The sequence below is a fragment of the Scyliorhinus canicula genome, chromosome 3, assembly GCF_902713615.1.
Source record: "Scyliorhinus canicula chromosome 3, sScyCan1.1, whole genome shotgun sequence".
Classification (NCBI taxonomy): Eukaryota; Metazoa; Chordata; class Chondrichthyes; order Carcharhiniformes; family Scyliorhinidae; genus Scyliorhinus; species Scyliorhinus canicula.
The window spans coordinates 83,372,346-83,384,578 of NC_052148.1; the positions used below are offsets into that span (position 1 = coordinate 83,372,346).

General features: G+C 46.3%; 1 protein-coding gene across 1 annotated transcript in view; it reads right to left on the minus strand.

The window, feature by feature from the left end:
- Nucleotides 1-12,233, minus strand: part of stoml2 (stomatin (EPB72)-like 2) — an 82,131-nt gene that overhangs the window by 8,354 nt on the left and 61,544 nt on the right. The window contains exons 5-7 of the mRNA XM_038790799.1: nucleotides 12,125-12,226; nucleotides 8,347-8,481; nucleotides 7,066-7,210 (exon numbers count right to left, since the gene is read on the minus strand). Of these exons, the coding sequence (XP_038646727.1) occupies nucleotides 7,066-7,210; nucleotides 8,347-8,481; nucleotides 12,125-12,226 (382 nt within the window). The remainder of the gene's footprint in view (nucleotides 1-7,065; nucleotides 7,211-8,346; nucleotides 8,482-12,124; nucleotides 12,227-12,233) is intronic.

Sequence of the window (12,233 nt, forward strand, 5' to 3'; positions counted from 1 at the left end):
TACATAGAGCTCAGTTAACAAGAACCCGTATGAGTAGGTTCTTCCCGGAGGTGGAGGACAGACGTGAACAGTGCCAAAGAGGCCCGGCCAACCACGCCCACATATTCTGGTCTTGCCCCAGACTCGTGAAGTACTGGACAGCCTTCTTCGAGGCCATGTCCAAAGTGGTGGGGGTGAGGGTGGAGCCATGCCCGAAAGTGGCAGTCTTCGGGGTCTCGGACCAGCCAGATCTATTCCTGGGGAGGAGGGCGGACGCCCTTGCCTTTGCCTCCCTGATCGCCCGCCGTAGAATCCTGTTTGGCTGGCGGTCAGCAGCACCACCCAGAGCTGCAGACTGGCTGGCTGACCTCTCGGAATCTCTCCAAATGGAGAAAATCAAATTCGCCATCTGAGGGTCAGACGACGGTTTCCACAGAACGTGGGAGCCATTCATGCAATTGTTCCGGGACCTGTTTGTGGCCAACGAACAAGCAGAAGAATAGCCAGGTGGCCAAGAATCAGGGGAAAATGGTGGGGAATCGTGGGAAGGTAGCCGGGGCATGGAGGGGAGAGATGGACTTTGGGGGGGGGGGGGGGGAGGAGGAGAGACGGCTAAACCTGAGGAGGGAGGGGCGAACCACGGAGGCTGGAGGGGGGAAGACAGCTAAACCTGGGGAGAGGGAGGCGAACCGTGGAGGGGGGTTGGGAGAGGAGGAGGAGGAGGGCCGGTGGCGTGGGGCGGGGGCAGGGAAGCGGGAGCCGGAGGGAGGGCACGGGATGCCAAAACGTGCATGACACCTCCAGGAGCGGGGAACGAGGAAAATGGAGATGGAGGACGGGAGGAGCGGCAGAAGCGGGGGCGAGCGTGGGACGGCAGCGAGACCCGTCCGGGAAGGGCGGGTGACAGCAACACACAGCACAGCCAAATATCGCACACTGTTATTTACTCCCCCGGCACCCAAATGTGTGTGTGTTCCCCCCCCCCCCCCCCACTTCAAGTCCCTGCCACCCCCCCTCCCCCCACCCCACCGCAGGCAGTCGCCTACTTACGTGTTGTGGGTAATTTTGCCAGATGTACAGAGCTGCCGCTGTCGAGCTGGTGCACAATACCCCACCAGTTATTCTATTTCCTATTTTATTATATTGGGGTGTGCCCTTCTCCTCTAAATATGTGTATATATATATATATATATGTTTCTTATTCTGTGTACATAACGGTAATTATACCTTGTTCAAAAACCCAATACAAACATTTATTAAAAAAAACTTCAGCAGCAACCCGGGCCCGGGGTGGGGGAGCTACGGGTTCGTTATGGGGGTTTGTTTTCATGGTTTTATGCTTATTTCTTTTTCTTGTTAATTTATTGTTTTGTATTGGAGGGGAGGGGTTACTGTTTTTCTCTGTTGTGATAAAATTTGTTGTTGAAAATTTGAATAAAAATTATTTTTAAAAAAACAGTGGGCAGCCTCCCGTCCATGTCCAGCCCGTCTGTCCCATACATTGCCCCCATCCTCCTCATCTGGGGAGGTCTGCCCTTCGTCGTGTCCCCCCTCCCCCTCCTCCCCCTCCTCCTCCAGCACATCGCCCCTCTGCTGGGCTATGTTGTGCAGGACGCAGCAGACCACAACGATGCGGACGACATTATCCGAAGGGTACTGAACGGTCCCTCCAGAGCGGTCCAGACACCTGAAGCGCATCTTCAGCAGCCCAAAGCACCTCTCTATCACACCCCTGGTCACTGCATGGGCATCGTTGTAGCGGTTCTCCATGTCAGTCTGTGGCCTCCGTAGAGGCGTCATCAGCCACGACCGCAACGGGTAACCCTTGTCGCCCAGCAAGCAGCCCCTCAGCCGGGGGTGGCGTCCCTCGAACACTGTGGGAATGAACGATTGCACCAATACGAACGAGTCATGTACACCGCCTGGGCGCAGATGTGCAAGATCCTCATGCGGTGGTCGCAGACCACTTGAATGTTCATGGAGTAGGTCCTCTTCCTATTCGTGAACACAGTCCTGTTATCTGCAGGTGGCCGCACGCCGACATGCATCCCATCGATTGCACCTTGTACCATGGGCAACCGGGCCACGGCAGCGAAGCCTGCTGCCCGGGCATCCTGGCTGGCCCGGTCCACAGGGAACTGGATGTAGCGGTCCCCACCCCCCACGGCACTCAACCCACACCACCGGCACCAACCATGATAACCGCCACGCACCCTCCACCGGCACCCACGATCCACCCCTCATCTATGGCCGTGCCATCACTTCTCCGGCAGCCGCTCCACGCCGACTTCTACCACTGCGCTGGCCGGCTTCAACAAGAACGACTGATTGACGCCGCTAAAAAGGTTGTTTGATTTACGCAGGTGTGACCCGTGGTCACGTCGGCGGGACTGCGGCCCATCCGGCCCGGAGAATTGGAGCAGCCCCAGGGCCCATAGCGTCGCGCCGGCCCTCGCTATTCTGCGAGGCGCGTGGCCCGATTCCCGTTGGCGCGAATTTTTGGTTGCTGGAGAATATCGCGGGCGGCGTCGGAGTGGGATTCACGTCGTCCCACTGGCGATTCTCCGACCCCCAGCCGGGTCGGAGAATCCTGCCCAAAATGTCTGGAAACATTTTGCTCAAACTTTAATGAAAAAATAGCTTTTAACAGGTGTCCTCTGATCATTTGGGGGGAAAAAACGGTTAAGGCCTTGAATGTAATTAAATTAATTTTCTGATTAAATGTGGGCATACTCAGTTACAGATTCATAAAGTTAAACAGAACATAGGGAGCACTATCATGTCAAAACATGGTTACATCCAGAATGCTGGAAGTGAGTGCAACATACACGAGTACAGGGTATTCAGGAAAGGTGGAGGTCTCGGAGAAATAGGGGAATTTGTATATGCAAGGATCACTCTAGAACTGAAGGAACTCAATGCAGCAACACACGATCTTCTTGGTCTCAGAGCTGAGCTTCAAAAACCACATCCTAGCCACATCTAGGCCAGTTATTTCCACCTATGCTGCATTGCCATTGCCTACATCAAACCTCACTGATACAGAAATCTTCATCAATGATTTGTCACCTTCAGGCTCAATTTCTCCCATGGCCTCCCATTTTCTACCTTTTGTGGATATCACTCTCATGAATCATGAATTAATTTCAATTGGGCAGCATGGTGGTGCAGTGGGTTAGCACTGCTGCCTCATGGCGCCGAGGTCCCAGGTTCAATCCCGGCCCGTGTGGAGTTTGCACATTCGCCCCGTGTTTGTGTGATGTGCAGGCTAGGTGGATTGGCCACGCTAAATTGCCCCTTAATTGGAAAAAATGAATTGGGTACTCTAAATTTATTTTTAAAAAATGAATTAATTTCAATTGCCTATGTTTTCAAGAATATCTTTACTGATCAAAATAGCCAGTTAAGCTTTGCCAATGATCTATCTCTTGGTTATTTTTAGCTACTGGAAAGATCTCTCTCCCAGTTTCAAAAAAAATATACAGCATCACTAACTCAAATACAAAGTCAAAAAATACTGTGAATACTGAACAGGTCTGGTAGCATCCGTGGAGATAGAATCAGAGAATGATTCCAAAGCCTTTTGTCAGAACGGACACAAAATATCATTGGCTGCGATCCAATGCCCCTGTTGGCCACTGTCGGAAATCCCATAATGGCAGCCAAATCCCGCAAGAGGCCAAAAACAGGATGATCATCAGCAAAATCTCAGATTAGGTTCATGCCCAGGAAGAGTGTGAGCCTGATTCGCAAGAATTGGCATCATATTAGCGAACTTGACGCTGCTCATTCCATCCTCATTCTAACTTCCCACCCCGCTGGCATGACGTCATGTATTCAAAAACAAAAAAGTCGAGATGACCATGCAGGGGATGTACAGGTAAGTATAGCTCCTGGCTGATGAGGGATATGCCTGGGCATTACCCTGAAACTCTGGCAGTGCCTCCAGAACTACCGGGGCACTCTGGGAGTTCCCCTTATCCAACGGGAGGGGTTGGGGTTGTGTGTGTGCGCTTGCATGCAAGTGCGTCCCCTTCTCCGTGGGGGGGGGGGGGGGGGGGGGCTTTGTTTTTGTGGGGGGTGGGGTATCTTTTCTTTAAATCGGAGATCGGTGCTCCCGGAATACATAGAATCCCTACAAAAGGAGGCCATTCAACCCATCGAGTGTGCACAGACCCTCTGGAAGAGCACCCACCCAGGCCCACTCCCCAGTACTATCCCTGTAACCCCACCTAACCTTTGGACACTAAGGGGCAATTTAACATGGCCAATCCACCTTAGCCTGCACATCTTTGTCTGTGGGAGGCACCCAGAGGAAAGCCACGGAGACTTGGGGAGAATGTACAAACTTCACAGTCACCCGAGGTCAGAATAAAACCCGGGTCCCTGGCGCTGAGAGGCAGCAGTGCTAACCACTGTGCCACCCTAAACATTGGCTAGGATTTTCCAGTCCTGCGACGATGCCCGCTCCTGGCAGGGCCGGAAAACCCACTCACTAGCTTGGTTTCTCTCTCTTCAAATACTGCCAGATCTGCTATTTCCAGCTTCTCCTGTCTTTAATTTTATATTTCCAGCTTTGCTCTTTCATCACTACATCAGACCTTTTTTCAATTTTAAATTAATTAATTTTACACAAGATGTAAGCATGCTGATGACATCTGACTCAACCTCAACAGCGCCTCTCTAAATTGTCAGACTGCTTCTCCAACATCCAGTATTGGATGAGCAGAATTTCCCTCAATTAGCTATTGGAAAGATAAAAGCCATCATCATTGGTCCCTGCCATAAACTCTGTTCCCAAGCTATCAATTTAATCTCTTTCCCTGACGTCTGACTGAGGCAGAATCGGATAGTTTAACCCCATGTTGAGCTTCTGGGCACACATCCACCATCACAAAGGTCACATAAATTCACCTGAAACACCGCCTGATTCATTCTCTGCCTCAGCTCAAGTATTGCTAAAAGTCTTATCCATGCCTTTGTTACCTCTAGACTTGGCTATTCCAACACACTCTTGATGGTTTCCCATATTCCATCTTCCACAAACTTGGGATTATGCTAAACTTTGCTGCCTTTGCCCTGAATAGCACATCACCCAGGTACTCACTGATTTACATTGGCACCCGGTTAAGCAACACATTGATTTTTGAACTCTTGTCCTTATTTTCAAATGCCTCCATGGCCTCTCTCCTCTCTAAGTCGGTAAGGTCCTCCAGCTCCTTAATCCTCCAAGATATCTGTGCTTTACTAATTCTGGCCTTTTGAGCATCCCTGATTTTAATCGCTCCACCATTGGAGGGCTGTAGCTTCTGCTGTCTAGGCTCTAAGTTCTGGAATTCTTTCTTAAATCTCTCCACCTCACTTTCCTCTTTTAAGGCACTCCTCAAAATCTTGCATTTGACCTAGTGTTTGATCATCTGCTCTAATATCTCTTTCTGTGCTTCGGTGTCAATATTTTCTTTATCATACTCCTGTGAAGCATTTTCGCACATTTTATTACAAATTGTTGGTGCTGTTGAAAATGAAGCAAATTACTATTAACAGTGGCATGGCAAAATCTATAATTAGCTTTTCCTAAAATAAATTAAAGTTGTTATTTTCTAATTCTAATCCCTTTCGTAAACAAATAGGAAGAGTTTCTTGTTTTTTTTAAACTTTGCTTTCAAGTGTGGTTGATGTTGGCAATATATTGCCCATCCCATGACCCTTCAACTGCCACAGATGATATGCTGATGATGCTCTGTGATGATTATCATAGAATTTACTGTGCAGAAGGAGGCCATTCGGCCCATCGAGTCTGCACCGGCTCTTGGAAAGAGCACCCTACCCAATTCCAGGGAATTCCAGGGAATTTAACCTGATGAGGAAACAGCAACATCTAAACCCTGTTGACCTCACTTTTTCTTGAGCTCTTTGGTGCAAACCTTAGTTAAACAAAGCTCTCATTTCAAGTACAAGTGATCTCACTCTACCAGTCTTCAGCCTTGCATCCAGATCTGGATCAAGGCTGTGCTGCGATCAAAGCTGCGGAGTTCCTGGCACAACCTTAATGCTGCGTCATTGAATTAGTTATCTTTATGGATGACTTCTTTCATCATTTAACTACTGGACAATTTTCCATATTGTCAGTATCATAGCGTTACTGGGAACAGTTTAGCTTGGGAATGGCTAGTTCTTCTGTATTTGCAGCCAGGCTTGATATCGGTGTTCATAGTCTTTACTTGTCCAATTCACTCTGCTGCCTATTTTTTTAAGTTCATCCATATTATGCAGAGTGCATTAGGTTAGGCATGTTATGTGGAGAGAAACAAATTGGCTGGACACTGGTATTTGCAATGGTGAGGATTGTGGCAGATTGTGGTCTCTATTGGCACATTCAGCTGAAATGTTTGAAAACATTTTAGCATCAGCTTCTGCTGAAATGTGCAGGGCTAATCGTCATGGAGTTTCCAATCACTGTGGGAGCTGCTTAAATTAGGTTATTAATTTAAGAACTCCCAAATATTCTATAAGAACAGCAACATTCCTTAATTAGTGCCTAAATAAGTTAACAGAGCCATTCGTAACTTTCAGTAACTGCTGACCACATTTGAAAATAACTCTCCACTCTACATATCACTGAACAAAAGCGACACGGTCTTTTTGTTCAAACAAATTAAACTTGAAAAATTGTCTAATTAAGCTTGGTACAAGATTCTAGGTACAAATAGCCTTGAAATCCTTGTCCATTGTGGCTGACTCTAATGGGACACCTATCATACTAATTGAGACAAAAAATACTTTATTTTTGCTGTGTCACAGCCAAGCACCGGCAAGGGGGGGGGGGGAAGAGATCACTGCAGGTTTGTTATACAGCTCTGGCATTAAGATACACACACACTGGAGTTTAAGACAAGCATCATCATGTATCACGCTAAAATGTAATTCAATTATTCTTTAAAATAGCTCGGATGTGTTTAGCCATCTAAATCAGAATCTGCAATTTACTATGGAAAAATAAATTAAGTAATTTGTAAAGCACAAGTGAGACCCATTTAAGCAAAAGAAAATAAAAAAAATCTGCAGTTTCAGCAGTGAATATCCAACCTGCAGCTTGGTTAATATTTTCTGCTTTTGTTGCCTCAGATGCCAGAATGCGAGATTGCTTCTTCCCTTCAGCTATATTGATTTCAGCCTCTCTGGTCCCTTCAGATTCCAGCACAGTGGCTCGTTTTCGTCTCTCAGCTTCAACCTGAAATAATGTAACCCATTAACAAGCCACATTTCTCTTTGTGCCACCAAACCAGAAAGGTTAGTCAGAACCGTTACATATTTCTACAAAGATATTATATAGAACAAAAAAAACTATGATACAATTGTTCTACATACACAAATGGCACATATATTAGAACCTGTACAATCTGCTGTGTGCGACATGGGCACCCCGTGGTGCATAAATGTGATGCTTCAGGAATGGAGAACTCACTCGTGATCATCATCGAGAAAAGTAGTTAAGACAAGAGACCAGACCATGAAGGAAAGCATCAGTTGTGGATGCTTCCTCAACAGGAATAAATGAACCTTCACCAGGCACATCATCCTTGTTCTCATGCATCGCCTTGTGGCTGATCTGCGGGTAGGGGCAATACAGTATCATTACCGGGACTGGTTTAGCTCACTGGGCTAAATCGCTGGCTTTTGAAGCAGACCAAGTAGGCCAGCAGCACGGTTCGATTCCCGTACCAGCCTCCCCGGACAGGCGCCGGAATGTGGCGACTAGGGGCTTTTCACAGTAACTTCATTGAAGCCTACTCGTGACAATAAGCGATTTTCATTTTTTCATTTCCAGAATTACGGACGCAGGTCACCTGGTATCCTTCGCAGTTGGAAACAATGGATGGCACGGGGGGAAACAATGGATGGCACGGGGGGAAACAATGGATGGCACGGGGGGGAAACAATGGATGGCACGGGGGGGAACAATGGATGGCACGGGGGGGAACAATGGATGGCACGGGGGGGAACAATGGATGGCACGGGGGGGAACAATGGATGGCACAGGGAGAAACAATGGATGGCACAGGGGGAAGTTTAGAGATGGAAAACATTTTAAATTTAGAGGGAAGAAAATTGCTAATTTAAAAAAATAAAACAATGAATAAAGGAATATCTGGTTTTTGAATATTTAAATAACAGATGCCAGATTCCTGATACTTATTGTGACAAATAAAATAAAACTAATGAACGAACAGCACAATATTCTAAATTGTGATTTATTATGATTGTACCTTCTTTTGAAGGTTCTGACAAATATAAACACCTCCCAGACAAAATGCTAAGCAAGCCAATTATTTTTCCCTTCGAGAAAACTTCAAAATTCACACATACTTGCATTTGCATGGCTTCCTTTACTTTAGGCGGAACCTGAATATCCTTGATCTCATATCTTAGGCAGCGGATTCCCCACGTATCTGCTGCTTGATTTATTTGAGTGACCATATTCATATTCAGTACTTCTCTTTCCTGCCATGCAATGATAGAGATGAGGGAGTTTTTGAGTCTTCAAAACATAACATGCAGATGGCTTAACATAATCTTCTATGCGTGTCAGGAAGTCAAGCATGAACATTAAATTACATAGATTAACTTCAATACTTAATACAGTCCTTTAGAATCAAGAATTTTGCAGGATGAATGACGGGGTTCCGCCGGGTAGGACCACACGTAAATGGCATCGGCGGGACTCGGCCTAACTCTGCGGGCACTTGGCACATCCCGCACGGAGAATCGTGGGGGGGGGGGGGGGGGGCACTCGACCGTGCCTGCGCCAATTGTGCCGATTCTCCGGTGACCGGAGAATCAGCGGACTGGTGTCACGTGAACCCCCCCCTCCCCCGGCGATTCTCCGACCTGGCACAGTGTCTGAGAATCCGGCCCCTTGTCTCTTATGGACCAATGGCCGAATGGACTTTTTCTGGCTCTGTACTTTTCTGCATTGCTAATGGAGATGGGTTTAGTCTTCGGAAACAATTTGTAGGTCTCCTTTTTTTATTGAAAAGCTTACGAACACCACCTTACTACAATTTATGAAATATGCAAAGCTCAACTGTCCAAGCACCAACAGGGAACACTTCCCCTTTATTTTAACTAAGACGATACTGCTAACATTTTCGGAAAAGGAAAGTCCATTCAAATTGAAATTGAGTTTTAACAAAATAAATACTAAAATTAGAATAGTGAAATCAGGTATAAGTAAGGCAAGAGGAAAAAAAAAAGCAGGTTATTACTTAAGTAGAGAACAACTGCAGAATGCAGAGGTGCAGAGGGTGTTCTTGTGCATGAGTCACAAAAAGTGACAGCAAATAATCAAGAAGGCGAATGGAATGCTATCCTTTATTATGAGTGGAACTGAACATAAAAGTAAGGATACTACGGTTCAATTATACAGAGAATTGGTGAGACCGCATCTCGACTACTGTCTGCAGTTTTGGTCCACTTATTTAAGGAAGGATGTAAATGCATTGGAGGTGGTTCAGAGGAGGTTTACCAGATTGATACCTGGAATGAGTGGGCTGTCTTATAAGGAGAGATTGGAAAGGCTGGGCTTGTTTCCCCTCGAGTTTAGAAGAGTGAGGAGTGACTTGATTGAAGTAGAAGAGATCCTGATTGGATTTGACATGGTGGACGTGGAAAGGATGTGGAAAGGACGTTTCCTCTTGTGGATGTGTCCAGAACTAGGGGGCACTGTTTTCAATTAGGGGTCACCGTTTAGGACAGAGATGAAGAAAATTCTTTCACTCAGAAGGTTTTGCGACTTTGGAACTTCACTTCTTTGACTGTACCCATAATCCCGGACTCCCCTGTCTATCAAACATCCATCTATCTGACTCAGTCAAATGGTCCAGTCTTTATTGATTTCTGGGGAAGAGAATTCCACAAACAGTCCTCCAAGAGAAAAGGTTGCTCATCTCCCTCTTTCTTAGAAGAAAATAGGTTAACATGAATAACAAAATATCAAAAACATTTAAATTCAACCATTGAAAGACCGTTGACCTGAAAAGTTCACAGTTTCTCTGTTCACGGGCATTACCAGATAAAATGTGACTTTATCACATTTCTACTTCTGTTTCAGATTTCCAGCATCTGCAATAGTTTGCTTTTGTAATATTAAAAAAAGCATTGGGTGACATGGCGGGTTTTAGCAAGCTAGAGAAGGTCAAATTCGCTCTGAGAGGATCGGTACAAGGGTTCTTTAGGCGGTGGCAACCTTTCCTCGACTTTCTGGCTCAACGATAGGGTACTGGGTCAGCAGCAGCAGCAACCCCCGGGGTTGGGGGGGGGGGGGGGGGGGGGGGGGGGGGGAGACGTTGACTATGTTTGCTTATTTAATTTTAATTTATTTTTAAGTTCTCTTGTTTACTGGGTTTGGGGGGGTGGTGATACATGCGTTGGGGGACTTGGGGGTGTTACAGTTATTATGGTGTTTTATTGTTGCTTTTTATTGTTTGTTGTTATATTTTCTGTATAAAATTCCAATAAAAATTATTTTTTAAAAAAAGCATTGGGGACACTGTGGCTGGAATCTTTTGTTCTGGTGTGTAAGTTCAGAGGTGAGCACTGGGAATGGGACGGTCAACCTCACGCAATCTTGCACTATTTAGCTAATGAAATATGCATCTGCGAGGAGCTTGCAGATTCCAATGGTGGGGGCAGGCAGGAAGTTGCCACTCCCACCGTTATCTCATGGGGTTGTAGGACCGGGCACCATATTTAAATAGCACCCAGACAGCCAGCACTATCCCTTGCAACTTTGCACAGCCACTGCTCCAGCCTCCTTGCTAACCCTCACTCCCTTCCTTGGTCATCCTTCATGCAACTTGCACTGCCACCGGTCTCAAGCATAGGCACATTTACAGACACTCCCCAAAAAGGACAATGCAGCGGCAACAAGCCGTTAATTACGGAAGAAGTCGACCTTGCTAGGTGCACACCACTTATGTGCAGTTGTAAAAGCGAACATTCTAATTTCTCCCTTGCAGGAAACTTAATTTGATGGGGGTTCTTAATTCCAGAGGCATGGTATTTTAATGAGCATGCATGATTGTTGATGCATGCAAAAAGCTTTGTGACATTGTTCGCTGGGAAACCTGATCCACCTTTAAAGTTCCAAAAACATAATTCCTAAAGTTCATCTGCAGCCATCTGGGATGGCCACTTCCAGAATACAAAATGGATGATCGCAATGACTGTAGGGAAATATGGACAATATTAAGAAAGCAAGCAGGCGCAGAGCCTGTATGCATACTGGAGAAGGCAACTGCCAGACGAGACTGAAACTATAGGTCAATTAACATATTGATGGCCCATCTCCGGGAACAAAGGAAAAACACAAGCAACCGATCTAGCTCCAGACACCCCGGCGCCAGTTCCCCAAACCGAAAGCGTAAACAAAGCAAGGCCAATGGTCACCTAGGACACGCCCAGCCATCAGGGCACCCACCCCTTTATTGGTCAAGATCAATACGAGTGATCAAGATACGGCCCAATTAATTGGGACCAAGTTCAAGGCCCGCCCAAAAGCGCGCGAAGCCCCTTCAGGTATAAGAAGAAACCCCTGAGAGAGAATTGCTCTCTTGGAATTGGCTCTCAAAGCAGAGAGACCTGTCCACCAGAAACAAGCAAGTCCAAGGTCAACGCTCGCTATCAGACGGACGACCTTAGCTGTTCTCCTGTACCTCTTCGAACCCAACAACCTCAGATCCGAACAACGGCCACTGTTCCTCTGACTGAGTGGGCACCCAAAGTTAAGTAACAGTTAGTGTTAGAGATAGTTTAGTTTGTAGTATTTTGTGCATGAGTAGATATTACTGTGTGTGTAAATAAATAGTATTGACTTTGAACTAACTGGTGTATTGACTCTTTGATCAGTGTTCGAGTTTGAACCTTGTGTTGGTATCGAAAGATACCTGGCGACTCTAGAGCAAACGTAATTAGGATTAAGAAAGGCGACCATATTGACTGCCATATATCCAGATAAATATAGCAACACATCCCAGTCAGGGAACTGAAATTTTTGGTCTCATGCCAAATTAAGCTCCCCTTCCTGCCAAGCGTCCCGTTGCTGGCAAGACTGGAAGATTCCACCCAGAATTAGAAACTACTTTACCCTAAAAACACTGTCCAATGTGAGCTTCCCAAGTTCAGATCTCATGGTTGTTTGAGCCAGTTGAGTAACTGCATACTCAGGATCTTCAACTCCATAGCTTGCCTGAAAG